The 18620-nt window shown below is 43.6% G+C and overlaps 1 protein-coding gene across 2 annotated transcripts in view; it reads right to left on the reverse strand.

The window, feature by feature from the left end:
- LOC311246211 (uncharacterized protein) overlaps window positions 1-18620 on the reverse strand; it is a 108606-nt gene that overhangs the window by 38803 nt on the left and 51183 nt on the right. For both annotated transcript variants that reach the window (XM_084336331.1, XM_084336330.1), the window contains exon 10: window positions 1420-1572. In XM_084336331.1, coding sequence (XP_084192457.1) covers window positions 1420-1572 — 153 coding nt within the window. The remainder of the gene's footprint in view (window positions 1-1419; window positions 1573-18620) is intronic.

Here is an 18620-nt window from a genome sequence, read left to right on the forward strand (position 1 = left end):
AATAACAGTTAAAAAGCCAACATGTTTCATCAGGGCAACTGACATGTGAATGTGCTTATCCTTTTTTCAGGATATAACTATCTCAGAATGGAACCCCGCCCCCCCAACTAACTGACTAAAACACTCGACTACGACCAGACCAATCAATTAATCGACTACTATTAGGGGACAGCCCTAATGCTCATTCTGTCACCATTTCCCCCTTCCCACTTCCTGCCCCCGCCCCCCTCCTCTCTGGCAGCTAAAAGCTGTATCATTCCTCCCGCTATCTCTCACAGGTAAGATCCGTCCTGGCTGCCCCTGGTGGTTCCTGCTTAGACAGGCCTGTCACTAAGGCTACTGGCCAGAGAGACAGATATCAATACACAGCCTCTCATCTGTAGCAGAGGAGAGAGGGAAGGAAGAGAGAGAGAGAGAGAGAGAGAGAGAGAGAGAGAGAGAGAGAGAGAGAGAGAGAGAGAGAGAGAGAGAGAGAGAGAGAGAGAGAGAGAGGAGGGGGAGAGAGCGAGGGAGAGAGAGGAGGGGGAGAGAGAGAGGAGGGGGAGAGAGAGAGGGGGGAGGGGGGGTGGCTGCCATCCCTCAGTCTGTGCTGTCTTGATTTACAAGACTATTGGATTTTAGACTTACATGAATCACTGGTGTATGGAGGCAAGGGTCCCTGACAGAATGAATGAAGGCCATCACCATGCTCTGTGTGTGTGTGTGTGTGTGTGTGTGTGTGTGTGTGTGTGTGTGTGTGTGTGTGTGTGTACGCACATGCGCATATGGTATACACCACCATGATAAGAATGAGTGTGTGTGTCGCCATCCTATGTGTGTGTGTGTGTGTGTGTGTGCGTGTGTGTGTGTGTGTGTGCACGTGTGGTATACACAGCCATGATAACAATGAGTCCAGTCTGGGGCGGACCACAGGCACAATATCACACAAGCTTTTGCTCAGATAAGGCTCCTATTCAACCGATAGCGACCTATTGAGTATTACTCATGAAAACCAGCTTCTCTCTGTTGAGTCCTTGTCTTGTGAGTATCGTATGGAGGGGCATGCGTTCAGCATTCAACTGAGAGCCCTACAAGAGGGTCTTGGGTAGCATGTTTCTTTTACTGGAGTGTGTGGAGGAGCGTATGCCAGAGGTCATCAAGCAGGGGACCAATAAAAGAATAGAGCCCGAGGTGAGAATACTATATAAATGTTATATAGCGTAAGGGTGCTCGAGACTAAATCCCAAAGCCTAATCAATGTGGGGGGGGGGGGGGGGTCCTTTAGATGAACGGGAAAGGAGAATCTCTGAGCTGCTGGAGATAATAGGGGGAAAGGGGGCTAATGGACTTCTAACTACAGGGCTGAGGACCACTGGGCTAGAGTATCCGAGCTGCCAGAGGTAATGAGAGGAAGGGGGGGGTTACTGTAATCGGAACTACCTTCTTGGCTCGGGTCAGGTACGACCGCGCGGCCTCCTTCAACGCGTCGAACTCTTCCCCCTCCTCCTCCGTCGCTTCCCTCTCCTCTCTCGCCCGCTGCTCTCTCGCCCGCTCCATCTGCAGGTAGCACACCCAGCCGGACAGATACCACACCTGAGGGGGGGGGGGGGGGGGGGGGGGGGAAAGAGGGGGGGGGGGGGGGGGGCAGAGAGACAGTGTTATTTGTTCCATTAAGTGAGCTGTGACTGCAGAAACACATTTGTAACCGTCAGGAAGCATGTCTGCATGAAATCTGTGCCTCCTCCTATGACAAATAGGTTTCACACCCACACAGATGTCCACACAAACACGCGAATTAACACACGAGCATGAAATAACACACATACACACGAATTAACACACAAACACACAAATTAACACACAAACATGAAATAACACACATACACACAAATTAACACACAAACATGAAATAACACACACATAAATATGAAATAACACACACACACACACATAAACATGAAATAACACACATACTGTACACACATACACATGGAAGATAAACCAGACACACATAAACATGGCATCACACACATACACACACATGGAATCACACATATAGACCTTCTCTAACTTGGGAACATAAACATTCTAAATGGAGTTTATTTTCTGTTTTTCCTGTAGCAGTGTTTGCTAATGCAATAACTGAAATAAGGAAATAAACATAGGTCCAAGCTGTTCCCTAGGTTGCCTCCGCCGTCAGTGTGTGAATGTGTGAGTGAATGATGTTTGAATGTGTGAATGATGTGAATGTGAGGAACAAAATTGTAAAGCGCTTTGGATAAAAGCGCTATATAAATGCACCATTTACCAGTTTACAAAGATGTTCACCTCCCTGAGTGTAGCACTTCAAAATGGTTTCAAAATTAATACATTTTTACAAGATCTTTGCAAAGTACTTTAGTGCATCAAAAATATCTAATCAAAGCAGTCTAATATAACTGAAAATGAATTAATTAATTCAACCTTTATTTATTCTCGGAAAACATTGAGAGTCCAACTCTCATTTCAAATGATGTTGAGAAAATACAGCACATAATGAATACAAAAAAACCAACAAGAAAGTCAATCAATAAAACAATTAAAAACAACTGCAGACTGGGGTGAAATGGTTGGTCATTAAATATTTAAACTTTCCAAAGGATACTAAAGTATTGAGTTTTAACGTACACTGCAAGATGTTCCACGTGTCGGGGGCACAGAAGCTAAATGCAGAGTTCAGCGTAAACTCTGGGGGTTTAAAGTGTACGCCAATCATTGGAGCAAGTATGATAAGGTCCAGAGGTCCAGTCCAATAATGAAGTGATATAAGGTGGAAGATCTATATAGAAATAGATGCCAGTGCAAATCATGTCTATCTGCCAGAGAGGACCACCCAACCTTATTGTACAGGATACAATGGATACTATAACTATCACTGGTGATAAATCTGAGGGCTGAGTTATATACAGAATCCAAGGGCGTAAGAATGGAAGCAGTAGCATGTCTATAAATCACATCTCCATAATCCAAGACAGATAGATTGTCTATGGTATTTAAATGTACATTTCTCATCAAGCCAGGTGCCAAGATATTTGTCTTCTGTAACTATCTTGATTCAGTCGATATATGCAAATTAGTGTAAACAATATATCTGGTCTTATCTGGTCATTAATTTAGTTTTATTTGCAATAAGTACGCGCTTAACACTTTCAGCGCCAGCCGTTTTATCCATCCTTGTATTCAATGGGCCACGCTTTAAAAGATAGGGATTTTCACTGTGCGTTACGATGTTTGTAGGGCTATATCATTATTCTATAGTATAGCTATGGAGAAAATACTATACTCATTTGACAGTCACTAGCATACTGTCTTTTCATACAGAGTATTTCATACGGAGCAGAAGCATGGACGCTGAATGAAGAGGCAAAGAGGATGATACTCTTTTGAAATGTGGACACTGAGGAAGATGCTGAAGATAATATGGAAGGATAAGATCAAGAATGAGGAGGTACTGAGAAGAGCAGGTATGCAAGGAGGACAGCTGCTGGAGAGGCTGAAAAAGAGAAAGATGGAGCTGTGCGGGCATGTTCTGAGAGGATCCAGTGGGGAGATGTTCAAGAAGGTGGTGATGGGGAAGGTGGATGGAAAGAGAGGAAGTGGAAGACCAAGAAGAGGCTGGGTAGACGACATCTGTGATTGGAGCGGAGTGAGAGGCGGAGTCACGGAGTTGGAGAGAAGAAGTGGGGACAGAATGGGTTGGAGAGTGATAGGCAACCTTCGGAACGAAGAAGCCACCTGATGATGATGATATCTCTCGTCCAACATGTAAAAAAAGAGTAAATTTTTTCATGTATATGTTCACGTGTTATCCCGTGTTGAATATTGTATAGTTTCAGAGTGATCCTGGCAAATTTCTGGAAGCTGTGTTATTGAGCGATATGTGCATTTTGCTAAAAGCGTTCGCGTTGCTCGCCTGGACACGCTACTGTTTCCAAATCAAAGGTATATAATAGGTATTATGTTTCATCATGAATGCATCAAGGGGGGGGGGGGTCGTTTTTTGATGCTCTGATCGCCAGCAATGGCATTCGTTTTGAATACTACATACGTTGATCGGCTGGATCGATATGAAATCATTGTAGGATCAAGGTGGAATTGACGTCAGATAGCCCTTACCTTTGATCGGGGTTATTCCAAAAAGAATATTCCAATTGTCTGATCGTGATTTCCAGTATTGATGTCCATCGGGTCCCTGACATGAAGTGGCACAAGATATGCCTCAAGTGTGCTGAACGTGTTTCAAAGTGCTCGGATGAAGCGATTTACTTGGCTTGGTCTAAATTCTCCACCCGGACGACATTAGATGTGACACACAGTGTGAAATAAGGTTTCAAAAAGTGGGTGATACTGCCACCTAGCAGGATTCGGACGGTATTGCACCCTCTGGGTCTCAGAATGAGTTCCAATGGTAACACAGAGGTCTGTGAGACTATAATGAATAAAAAAATATAATAAAAGAAAAAACGATGAAAACTATCGAAAACCCGACTATACTCGGGTTTTGGCGCTCAACCGCTGGCGAGATAACCCGACTATAGTCGTGGTTGGCCGTAAATGAGTTAAGAACAATAAGCACATCTTGCAGAGCATTAAATGAAAGTTGCAGGTTCTCAATGGCTAGTTGTACAGAGTCAGCAATACAATAGACAAAAGTGTCACCCGCATAAAGAGGAACTTGACAGCCACTGAAAGATATAATATAATATATATGATATAATATAAAATCAGTAAATAAGACAGGACCCAGGATTGATCCCTGTGGGACACCTTTTGTAATGGGTAACTCTGACTCTGCATTCACAGTTTTCACACAATGAAGACACAGAAAAATAGCTCTGAAACCGGTGGGGCGGCGTGGCTCAGGGGTAGAGCGGAGCGTCCAATGATCGAAGGGTTGGTGGTTCGAATCCCGCTCAAGCCCATGTCCATCCCATTGCCGTTGTGTCCTTGGGCAAGACACTTAACCTACTTGCATCGTATGAATGTGTATGCATGTGAATGAATGTTGGTGGTGGTCGGAGGGGCCGTAGGCGATGATTATTCGCCACGCTTCCGTGAGTCTGCCTCAGGGCAGCTCTGGCTGCAATTGTAGCTTACCACCACTGGTATGACTGTGTATGAACGAATAATGGACTCTGTGAAGTGCTCTGAGTCAGAGAAGAGCGCTATATAAATCCAATCCATTATTATTATTATTTTGAAACCAACTACAAGCATTTGCATAAAAGCCAATGCTGTATAGAAGAGAATGGCCAAGGGCAGCCGGGTAGCGCAGCGGACTAAGCGTCTGCCTACCACCGCAGATACAGTGGGATTGAATCCAGCTGCCGCGGTACCTCCGGCTTGGTCGGTCGTCCATACTGACACAATTGGCAGAGTCAGCGGGTGGGAAGCCGGTGGGGTGGGTCATGGTCATTGTAAACAGCGACTCCTACAGGTCGGTCGGGGCGCCTGCTCAGCGAGGAAGGGATCTGGGTGAGGTAGTGTGATCCTCCCATGCGTTACTCACCCAATGGGAGTCCTCGCTGTCAGGTGAAAAGAAGCGGCTGGCTGCCTCCACATGTATCGGAGGAGACATGTGATAGGCTTCAACCCTCCCTAGACCGGCAAGTGGGGGGCAAAATGCGCGCAATGACCAGGAAGAAGAAGAAGTTTGCCTTTGAGAACCAATGGTTCTCGAGCCGTAACGGCACATGGGGCAGGAGCCTATCTCCTGTTTCCGTAGCGTGAGGCAGCTTGATGTACAAGTACACCCCTTGGACATGACGCTAGTATGTCGCAAGGACTTCCCCCCAAACCAACCCTTGATGCTGAGTGTCAAGCAGGGAGGCTATGGGTACCATTTTAAATAGTCTTTGGTATGACTCGGCCAGGGCTTGAACTCCCAGCCTCCCGAACTCAGGGCGGACACTCTACCTACAAGGCCACTGAGCCGGTATAACGACCAGGAAGAGGGGGGAGGAATTGGCATAACGACTAAATTGGAATGGGAGAAAAATACAGAAAAAAGGAGGAAAAAAAGTAGACTGTATCAAATGCTTTTGACCGATCTACAAATAGTGTAGCACAGTGTTCTCTTTTGCTAGACAGGATAGTTTGAAAATTGGTCGATAATTATTTAGGTCACTTCTATCTATCTCCACCTGTATGTAATGGATACATGAGCTACATATTAAGAGGAGGCCCTGTATAATTATTATCAAATAAATGACCAGCATCAGCAGAAAAAGGCTAAGCAGATATTATATTTAAGCATTACATCACGCGCAGGAGTGGTTTGTGAACAATAAACCATGCCTAGGGGTGGTCGTTAGGCCCGAGGCGCAGCCGAGGGTTGTTAGACCCCCCTAGGCATGGTTTATTGTTCACAAATCACGACTGCAAGTGGTGTAAAGCTTTTATACAACTGCCACATTCATCCAACCTTATTTCTATACAATAAACACACATTAATCGAAGATTTATTGAAAAAACCATCCGCCAGAAAAAGTAGTTCCCACAACTACAAAAAAGACAATTTGCCTCCATGTGGAAGCAGCTCGGAAGTGCATCCAACCAACTAACACATCCAACTGTGTATTATTGGAATGATTGATTGAACATTTTATTACCAGATGCAGAATGGGTACAATACAGTACGGCTCAATACACACAATTGTTAAGGGGATGCAGACCTACTTTCTATAGAACTTCATTCTTAGATGATTCTATAGAAAGTAGGTAAAATAAATTAAAACGTTTTCTTTGCCCTATAGGAAAAAAAAGTTCTCTTCGCCCTATTTTTTTTATTTATTTTTTTAAACCTACGGTAGAGGGCCTAAACTTAACCAGTTGGAAACCAAGCGTACAGTAATAAAATTAGCAATCAATCAATCAATCAACTCAATAGGCCATGCTCACTTAGAACAGCGCAGCACCCAGCTCTCTCTCAGTCTGACTATCCCCCGCGTTGCACAGGAGTGTGTGTGTGTGTGTGTGTGTGTGTGTGTGTGTGTGTGTGTGTGTGTGTGTGTGTGTGGAGACTGAGCCAGCGTCGGACAGTGTGAGAGTGAGGGCTGCAGTCAGAGAGAAGGAAAAAGAAATTGAAAAAAAAAAAAGATCAATCCGCGATTTTTCTTTTGTTCTGTATTGACTCATGACAAATCAATTACATCATCCAACATTGTTTAAAGGACTAAGACATTCACTGTGACAGAATCGCTTCATATTTAGTCGTTAGGACGCTATCATTGTTAAAGATTATTGTCCGACATCTTGTGATCCGGCGGATTGATGTGATGTGATTCGGTTGTGGGCGGGTCCTGGGCCAGCAAGCGTGGACTGTTCGCAATACATACGTGTAAATGGACTGTTTCAGCCAATCAGAATCGAGAAATTTGCATGCCGTTGTATAAATATATATACAGCATATCTGTTCAGTCATTAAATTAAATGTTATCATTCAATTGTACATGTGTAGGTAGAGAAACAGTAGCCTTGTTTTTGTTATAATTATCTGCCTTCCAGAATTCTGTAGGATCTGAATAAGAGCTAGTGATTAAGCCCAAATAATAATAATTGCCAGGCATGCACGCGCCAGGGTGGGAAATTATAGGTTTGGTCGTTTCTAGTCGCCGCCTCTGGGTAGCCAGGGGGCATGTTCTAGATCAGCGGTTCTCAAACTACGGGACGCGACTAGGGATGTTCGATATTGGCTTTTTTACCGATATACCGATATTGTCCAACTCTTTCATTTCCAATATCAACCGATACCGATATATGCAGGGTTTCCCCCCCCAAAAAACTGAATAATTTCAAGTAATTAACATTACATATCTCTTGTCGTGGAATTAACACAACATTATGCATACTTTGACAATAAATAAAATAATAATTTGTTCTTACATGCTTGCCTGGGTAAATAAAGCTTAAATAAATGTAAAAGAAATAATAATAATATTTTTTTTCAAAACAGATAGATATTTTCCGATATTACATTTTAACCCTTTGGAGGCCAAACCAGAGATAAGTCGGGTTAACTCACCATGCTCTGGGCGCCAAACCAGAGAAATCCCAGGTTTTAATCTATATTTATTTTATTAGCTTATATCCATACATTTTTCATCCATCCAGCCTGACGTTATCATTGGGAATGGGTCTGAGCTCGCAAATGGCAAATACCGCCGCCTAACGTCTCCCGGATGGTATTGCACATCATTGGAATCCCTCTGGCTGGGGCTGTGCATCACTGTGCACTAACAAGTCCGGTCCAGGTTTTCCTTCTCGGGCATGCAGTATCGTTATAATACATTGACTGGGGACACTCGTGTTTTGGACATATAACGTTGGATCAATAAACGCGATCAATATTTGGAATGGCGATCAGGAATTGGATTAATCTTTTTGCAGGACATCAGATGTGAGGTAAGAACTTTATGTTACGAATCTTGGGTTAATCAGATGTTCCTTTCACCGCCATCGGAGCATGTGTGTGTGTGTGTGTGAGGTTCGCGCCGACCAAAGTACGGAGAAGCGATTTTTCAGACCCCGCTTCTGTTCGCCCATGATGACACATAATATCGATAATCTAGCATTTATTTAAAAACGATTCATAAATCAAGCGACAAATGGCACGATTTCTAACTAAATACATTGAAGCTTGATTTGCTGGAGTTTATTGAGATGAGACAGAACGCTCTAGAAATATATTCATATTCATCACGGTATAAAACGGAAATGTATGTATGAAAAAATTATCCGTTTCGTGCATGTTGACTGGAAGCATCTCACTGATGATCACTGTGTTATTTAGATCTATTGCTATTATATTTGATATATTTTAAGCACTCGCAAATAAGTCCTATCCTACATTAGATAAAGCACTGGCGCTGAAGGGCCATCAGCGCCCTCTGCTGTTGGCGCCGGAAGTGTTAATGCCAATATCGGCCGATAATATCGGTAGGCCGATAATATCGGACATCCCTAGTCGCAACCAAAGTGGGGTTGTGACAGTGCATTGGCAAGTAAAAAAATTTATTTATATCTTTTTTTACATTCTGGCAACATATTTTGGCTAAATATGCCTCGTTTTATAAATGTGTATTGATAACATAGTGCTGTAATAAAATGTTCTAATAAATATGCATTATCAAGTTCAACAACGTGTGCTTTTATTTAGATATTTCTTAATTCCACGTTGAAATTACGCGATACATACAAGTGTGGGGTCGCCAAAAACAATCCTAAATAAAATGGGGTCATGGTATAAAAAAAATTGAGAACCCCTGGTCTAGATGCAGCTGGAAAACGTATAGCTTATTTGTTCTATTTGCTTGTGAACAAGCTTCATTTTCAACAGCAAAAATGGCATCCCAATATATTAGTGCAGAGGATTTCATGGACAAGGATACATTTTTCAGTGTTCATTAGCAGAGCATCAGGACGTGGCCGGGCAGCATGCAGACAGTCCCCTGCTGAGAGAAAACGGCAACTGGTGGTGTCTTTGCAGTGTGTGATTATCAGCCCCTCTTTCTAAACATGCATCACCAACGTTGATGAGCTATGGTGTCATAGTTTGACCACTTATTGCAGAATTGTAGTAAAGTTATAGCTAATCACAATATAGCTGCTAATGTAACAGTATGTGATAATTTTCTGTGCTTTACTCTCTGGCTGCTTAATTTTTTGTTGTTGAGTGGGTGCTACAAGGATAAAGTCTTGGTCTTATCTAATACCAAGGGCATGTTTAAGTGGATGAATGGTAAATAGACTGCATGTTATATAGCGTTTTTATCCAAAGCCCATTCACTCACACATACCGACGGTGCAGACGACCATGCAAGGTGCAAATCTGCTCATCGTTAGGGGTTAAGTGTCTTGCCCAAGGACACTCGGACTCGCTGCCGGGAGGAGCCGGAAACAAACCGGGAACCTTCTGATTACCAGACGGCCGCTCTACCTCCTGTCGCCCCAATGACACAATGAGCAAGCTCTGACCATGTGAAATACAAGCCTGTATAATGCTGCTAAAAACTTTTCAGTGGACAGTTTTTCCTTGAAGCTTATTTAGTTTGGACTGATCTGGTCTGGACTGGTCTTGATTGAGTTGACTGATGAATGAATGAATGAATGAAAACTTTATTTAACAGATTGCAGAATGGGTACAATACAGTACGGCTCAATACATACAATTGTTAAGGGGATGCAGACCTGAGAAAGACGTTTGTCTTGTTTCCATCAGGGTCCCCCATTTTCAATTCATATAGGTCTGGTCTGGACTGGTGTTGACTGAGTGGACTGATCTGGTCTGGACTGATCTGGTCTGGTGTTGACTGAGTGGACTGATCTGGTCTGGTCTTGACTGAGTTGACTGATCTGGTCTGGACTGGTGTTGACTGAGTGGACTGATCTGGTCTGGACTGGTTGACTGAGTGGACTGATCCAACCATGTCAATGGATGATGTGCAACATGCTAAATGTAGCGTACAATAACTTGTTAGTTTTAATTTAAAAAAGTTTAAAGACAAACTTCAATTGTTTATTTTCACACTATGACTATCAATGTCTGTCAGCAGGATGCATGTAAAATCAGATCCGTTGGGTTCTGCAGAGGTCATTCACATTTTACCTTAGATGTGAGATATATTGCATTTTCTTCCTAACAGGGCAATGTAGTTTTTTGTGGGGGTGATATCAGGGTTCATGCACTTATTTCCATGACGGAATATGAATACTCTTCTGGGGAAGAGTTCCAAGTATCAGAACATCTTTTCAGTGTGTGAATCAGTGTTGTGTGAGTGAATGTGAGGCACAACAAGTTGTAAAGTGCTTTGGGAAGAAAAAACGCTAGGGGATATAAATGCAGTCTGTAACTGAGGGGTACAATTCCCTGACTGTATTAAATAGTATGATATATTAAACCACTACTAGTTATGTACTTTAATTACTGGCCATACAGTACATGAATATATATGGTGAACACCCACACAAGAATACGGCATTGACACAAAGTTCTATTTGGAGGGTATTTATTATTATTAAGCAACGTTAGGTTACAGATTGAGAATTAGGCTCGCGCTTGTATGGCGAAGAACACACGTAAAGTCAGTCAAGAGCGTAAGTCAATGAGAATAGTATGAATACTAGGATGGGTCTAAACTGACGCCACCTGTGGTATAGCAATTACATAGGGCACACTAGTACCAGCTGGAGACACTGGGGGGTTCCCTCCGGGTGTAAGGCCGGCAGGGGTAGAGGAATGTTCGGGTACAAAGTCTGGGTCAACGAGGAATAACGAGGCTCCAGATACAGGAGCCAGTGCATGTACTCCCTTGATCAGTAGACAAAGCAACAGCTATAATCCAGTATGCTCGACAGCATGGAAGACAGCTAGCCAGCCTCTTCCTAGAGGCGGGCTCGAGTGATGATCCTCACGGGGGGTAGATCCCAAACGACAGTGGGGTCGACGGTTCTCTGCTCCAGCGGTCACGGTCCCAAAGCAATATAATCCAACCAGAAATGGTTCTGCAGTCGCCGGTGTAGGTTCTCCGGTGTACATATCCAACGGTTCTCGTCTAGGACTCCTTGGGTGGGGCACGAGTTTAGGCCGCCCAGCCTGGATAAGTGCACTAGCTATATACACGGCGAACCGGTGGTAATGCTGGTCACTGAAGAACTGTAGCCGCACGATACACTATAAATGATAGACTATTACTTCACATTAGAATAAGTCGAACTCAACGTTACTGCGTTAAACTCTGACACTTTAGCAATCTATTCGCACGCGGTTCTCAAGGCTCTATTTAGAGGCAAAGTAGCTCACTTCACTGCACGTTGTCTCGTGGTGAAGGCATCAAGGTTTTGGTAAGACAAGTGACTAAGTGTACACCTGCGCCGTATTTATACGTAAGGTGAATTATCTAGTGCCAACCTCAGTTCTGTCTCGTATTACTGCGCAGACTCTGGACATGTTGAGACATGCCCGGAGTTGCCTTTGAACTTGCCGTTGGGGGCTTGGCCGTTGGCGCCTAGGGGTCGCTGTCCAATAGGAGAGCGAATATTACTCTGGTTTGTACACAGGTAAAGGGATATTCCGTGTATATATACAAATAATATACAAGGGATATCAAACGATATACAAATATTATACAAGGGATCTCAAGCAATAAATATATATATTCGGTTTAATCTGACCCTTTGTAACACAGTCCATACATGTAGCCACTGCCGGCACATCTCTGCAAGCAGGCGTACAGAGATTTATCTGTCAATAGCCCACACCCTGAGGAATGTATTGCTTCAACAGACTACATTTACCATCAACAATGACTGGAGATCCACATGACAATTGGCAAAGTGCCCCGTTAATGACTGAGAGAACGGTAAATGGACTGCATTTATGTTTCTTACATTTCTTGTGAGATTGTGTTTTCTGATGCATGCTATAGGGCAATGGTCACTAAATCCTAAATCAAAGATACCACAAGCAAGAATGTTGTCACTCCTATTGGAAACCATTTAATCAATTAGGGTAGAACTAGAGTTATTTTTCAGATTTGGTCTAGTGGGTTCAATAATACGCCGGGTCAGGTTTAGGTTACCAATAACCTCCTGGAGGTAACTAGAAGCATTTCTTAACCAATCAAGGGGTCACCCATAACAATCATTTCAACATCCGAATACTGTGAGAGTGAACCTGCTATCTCGTCAATGGAGCATCATTGGAGTGTCTATAGACCCCAATGACTCCAATTATTAGGTCGCAAATCAACCTACAACACAAGAAACTCAAAACATTTAGGGACAGTGACTGCATTTGTGACAGTGACAGAGAAACACCCTTATGTAACCTTCCAATTCTGTCTTATTATAAACATGTTACAGATTACTGGTTCAAAGCTGTAGAAGAGTCACTAACAGACTTCAAATTCAACAACCAAAGTCTCAGTCAACACTAAGTAAGCTGGGTCTGCCCGAGAGACCAGTTTTCAAATCATCAAGTTTTTTTAATCAACCCCAAACCTTTCCATTCGTTTAAATGCATGTGGATTATTAAAATAGACTGCAAAATAAATTCCCATCAGCAAAGATTTGTTCTGCATCTCAAAATACTTTGGACAGAGTTTGTCTTTGGGTTATAGGATTGCGGATATAATTTTCTTGTTGTTCCGCCTCAGTCCTTCTTATGAAATATTAAACAAAATGTCGCCACTGTGCAAATTTAGCCTGAACCAAGGGAGTGGAGAATCTTTTATTACAAATTACACCTCTCATTTAAATGTGATAAATATCATCTATTTTTAACAAATTACACCTCTCATTTAAATGTGATAAATATACATTTGTTAACTAATTACACCTCTCATGTGATAAATGGAGTACTTTGTGTAGAACGGTAAACAAAAAAAAAACTCGGGGCAAGAGACTGAGTTAATATTTTCAGCTGTATGCAAACGGTATGATCACATATTAAGTGCACACACTAGGGGTGTAACGGTACACAGAAGCCACGGTTCGGTACGTACCTCGGTTTTGGGGTCACTGTTTGGTACAACAGGAAAGAAATATTAATAATTATTATATATTTATAATGATTATTATTATTAAATATAATGGCCACTTTAAATTAGTATAGCAACAGTAACAGTGTATTGCACTACCAAAGCTACCTAGCATGTCCTATATGCTCTGTAAATAACTATGTACAGATACCGAGATGTCACACCATGTTACCTGTTATTGCACAATGTTGTTTTTATTGGATTCTATTATATGTTGTACCACTGTATTGCACATCGTTGCGGGCAAGACCACCCGCATTTCATTGTATACTTTTATGCCGTGACAAATAAAACTCTTGACTTGAGTTATACTTAGTTCCACCTAGGCTTGCCACGGTAGTCAGTGATACCTGTGGCATTCTGTGTTCAAGCATCCACTGAATAAATTAATTGCCTACCACCCCCACCAGCATAAGCTTTATAAGTTTCAGTTTCACTTCTAGAGTACAGTAGATTTAACTTCACGTGAAGCAGAGAAAGAAGACTCTAGAGAAGAGATGACATGTTACACAACAATGGCAGATGATTTATAAATATTTTGGATTTAAACACTGCAGCAGCTCGACTGGAGAGGAGCTCAGATGAACTCAGTATGTAGTGAGTTTGTCTTTTTTTTCTTGGATCAGCTGTGAGGGAAAGTCCGCGGGAGAAAGTTGGTGTGTGTGCGTGTAGAGTCCAGTGCAGAGTGCGCGGTTGTTAATTTGTTCTGTCCGCTTGTCATCATGCCTTTACAAACTTCAACGTTTTATTCATCATCTAAATTTGTCAATTTGTCAAATGTGCAACCCTAGTTTCACCTATAGTGTCGTATGAGACGTATTCGTCCTATGGCTGGATGTACCGAACCATGATGTCCGTACCGTGAAGTCGCGGGACGAATACACATACTGTTACACCCCTAGCACACATAAAAAAACACACAAACACTGTTATTGTTCTTTTATCAGTCTTCAGAGGCCCAGCTCAGCTGAGCTGGTTTTCTCCTCTTCCACATAAAACACATCCACCCGCAGAGCTGATCAGCCCTCTGCCCTTCCACCTCCAACACACACCGACACAACTGAGAATCTCACCGCAGATGGGGGTGTGTGTGTGTGTACGTGCACAAGCGTCTCTCTCATCCGAGGCCAGAGATCATCCACCCACTGTTTTATGAGCTGCATGAGAGGAATATTAGCTTTATTCATTATTCATGGGGGGCAGAGGCAGTGCGGTCCCACACCTCCGCCAAATCAGCCGCTGTAGCTAACAAACACGTGCAGAGGCCGCGCCACATAGCTGAAGGCACAAGCAGCGCCCCCCTGAGTGGGAAGCTAGCTCCTACCAGCCGCGCTCATCAGAAGAGGACCAGTTCTGGAGGACTGGGGCTGGATGAGTGGTGGTAGGATGTTAGGTACCGTACTTTTCGGACTATAAGCCCATTTTCCCCCCATTTTTCGACCCTGCGGCTTATATAACGGTGCGGCTAATCTATGGATTTTTACAGCTAACTGGGCTCGCTCCCTCAGCTCTGTGACCGTCAGATCAGACTCGTAAATCTGCTGCAGCAGTGCACGCCTTGCCCCTCCTCCTCCCCCTCACAGTCGAGCCCTCCTCCTCCCCCTCACAGTCGAGTGCATGAGCAGCTCCTCTTTCAACATAACTGAAGCATTAAACAAAATGACCCAGTCGACTATTCACTTTAGTTTAATACATGAGGCATTGTCTAATGTTATCTAGCTGGCTAGCTACTGATAGCTCCTGATATCAACGTCTGATACCATCAGTTTGGCATTCGATTTAGCAGTAGTTGGCTAGTGTTGGCTAAGTAGCTATCGTTCCGTGAGCTAACGTTAGTAGCTAGTGTTGGCTCTATCGTTCCGTGAGCTAACGTTAGTAGCTACCTAGTGTTGGCTCTATCGTTCCGTGAGCTAACGTTAGTAGCTACCTAGTGTTGGCTCTATCGTTCCGTGAGCTAACGTTAGTAGCTACCTAGTGTTGGCTCTATCGTTCCGCAAGCTAACGTTAGTAGCTACCTAGTGTTGGCTCTATCGTTCCGTGAGCTAACGTTAGTAGCTACCTAGTGTTGGCTCTATCGTTCCGTGAGCTAACGTTAGTAGCTACCTAGTGTTGGCTCTATCGTTCCGTGAGCTAACGTTAGTAGCTACCTAGTGTTGGCTCTATCGTTCCGTGAGCTAACGTTAGTAGCTACCTAGTGTTGGCTAAGTAGCTATCGTTCCGTGAGCTAACGTTAGTAGCTACCTAGTGTTGGCTAAGTGGCTATCGTTAATACCTAGCTACCGTTACTGTTTAAACAAAAATGTTAATAAATGGGAGCTTCCTCAAACAGCCATCTCTTTCCCGACAATCCCCTCTGTGCACGAACCCTTACATTATGGTAATTAAACATTCAAACACTTGTGGCTTATAGTCCAGTGCGGCTTATATATGTACACATCATTCAATTTAGCTGCTGCGGCTTATATTCAGATGCGGCTTATAGTGCGAAAAGTACGGTAGCTCTATTGATGAGCTTTGTGTGCCGAATATACAGAGCTCTCTATAACAAACCGCTGCGCATTCTGAGGGTTAAGACAATAACTCGTCCTAACCAATTATTGCGAGTTGTGTTTTCGAAGGGATCAACAGAAAGCTCAAATAGTCTCGACGAAGGCTGGTGTGGTGAAAAGACAAGATTATACAGTATAAAATTACCCTTTTGTTTTCTCTCTCCTTTCAAATCCTCCAGTCGACGAACGTTCAGTGCTGCAGCCACTGGTCGCCAATAAGATCAGCACCTTGACCCGACAGGTTAACAATGACAGTGATGTGTTTTACTGGTCGACCAGTGGTGGCAGCACTGAGCGTCCGTGGATTTCCCAGAAAACCACAGAAGAAGGCACCGTTTCTGATTTGAAAGGAGACTTCGGAGAGAAAAGGGTAATTTTATATATCTGTATTTCAGCAGCCATGTTTCCACCTCACCGGCCATTGTTGAAACTCTGAGCTTTCTGTTGATCTCTTCGAAAACACAAAGCAAACTTGCAATAATTTGTTATGACAAGTTGACCCCCAGAATCCATGGTGGTTTGTTATAGAGCTTTATATATGTGTAATGCATACAAAGCTCGTCAATAGAGCTTGATGTTAGGATGCTCTAGATAAGTACCGCGTGGTGTGGTCCGATGAGGCGAGCAGAGGGGGGATGCACTGTTACTACTGTGTGTTTTGTCGGGGATAGAGGTTTCCCTGAATGCAGAACTTGCTTGAAATTAAGATAATGTGTGTGTGTGTGTGAGAGGAAAAACTGGGTCCCGGCGTTGTTACTTCAATCAGAATGAGAATTGTGTCCTCAAAGCAGCTTCATTAGAATAAGTCTCTTTGAAACTGTTTATGAAAGATGGCCCGTTTTAACTTATTCATGTACGCCACAAACACACGCACTGAATATCACAATATTGGCCAGTGAGCTAATTAAGAACTTCACAGAGAACCCCCCCCCCCCCCCCCCACACACACAGACCAAAGACTAAAATTTAGTGTATGTCAATCAATTCCCCGAGTTGAGTTCCATTTTGAAGCGAAGGCACATCTTGGTTCCCATATGGCGCTATTGAGATGAGAACAAAAGCCTATAAAATTCACCAGACTACCTTTGAAGGCAGGGTTGTGAAGAAGGAGCACAGTGGTTTTAAAACAGAGTCCAACGTTTAATATACGTAATATTTAAACTTTACGATGTACAATATAACGAGGACACGGATGTAATTGTGGGGGAAATATGGAGCTTGTCTCCTCCTTCTGTCACATCTCCTCAGAGAGGACATGTCTTTAAGCCCCCCTTCCCCAAAACCTCCATTTGACCAATTTTATGGGGTTCCCCCTCCCCCTCCTGACTATAAAGGGGTCTCCCTCTCTTCATTCTTCCTCTCACTCCGGGTCTCGATAGCTGGTCACTCAGTGAGTGAGGGCCATCCAGCCATTCTCTCTACCATTGTATGTATTTGATCTTTCTGAGTTAATAAATCGTATTAACCGGATCCATTCGACTGAGTAAATTATTAATAATCTCTACATCCCGCTTGGGGACCAGGTTTCCATGATGCCAGTTACCCAGGTGGGGTATCTCCCAGGCCTTTCTGTGTGGAGTTTGCATGTTCTCCCCGTGCTCGCAAGGGTTTCCCCCCCCGATAAGATAAACCCAATGGAAAAACATGCACAACAACAAGATCGCTAACGCTGTGGCGTCCTTGACGAAGACGGACAGGAGCACTTGGATTGGTCCCCTGGCGCGGCTCACGTGGCGCCTGTCTGCTCCCGGCTGCCCTTGGGGGGGAAGGACGACGGGATGGGTTAATCGCAGATACGCATTGTATGCATGGTTCGCATGTGTGCCAAATGATGACCTCGGAGCAGGTCCTAAATTATTATTACATGAGCTTGATCAACTTATCTGTTTCAATTAAGTGAGTGAGTGAGTGAGTGAGTGAGTGTGTGTGTGTGAGACTACAGCAGTGGTTCCCAAACTGTGGGGCGTGCCCCCTTAGGATGCCCCGGGGAAAACTACAGGGAGGCTCAGGGAGATGATGAAGGGAGAAAAAAAGACGTTGTTTCTTCATATACTGTAGTTCTATGGTTGTTCCAACTAGTCCGGTGGACTGCTGACACAGCGCTAACAGTGTAAAGAAAAAGAAAAAAATACTAACCTTGTACCGTCCTTCACTAGTATGCACTCTCCTACTAAGGAATCTACCTTGCTTATATTACTATGCTAATATGCACTCAAGTCTATAGCTCTCAAGTTTGACGAAGGATGTTACTTACCCTTAGCTGCCAGAGTTGTACCCTTCCTGCTCACTTGTTGTACAGAACTTGGATAAAAGTCTCAGCTAAATGGCTAAATGTAAGAGTGGTTAGGCTATAGGAGACTACCAGTGGTGTAATCTAGCTTTTTGCTGGGGGCACACTGTGACTATTGGGAGGGGGCGTGGCCCAATCAGCATGGGGGCGTGGCCTAAGCCAGGTAGGGCGGCACTATTTCTGACAGAAAGCCAGGGAGACATATCCCTTGTATCTAATAATAAT

This window comes from Notolepis coatsorum (assembly GCF_963971535.1).
Source record: "Notolepis coatsorum genome assembly, chromosome: 19".
Taxonomy (NCBI): Eukaryota; Metazoa; Chordata; class Actinopteri; order Aulopiformes; family Paralepididae; genus Notolepis; species Notolepis coatsorum.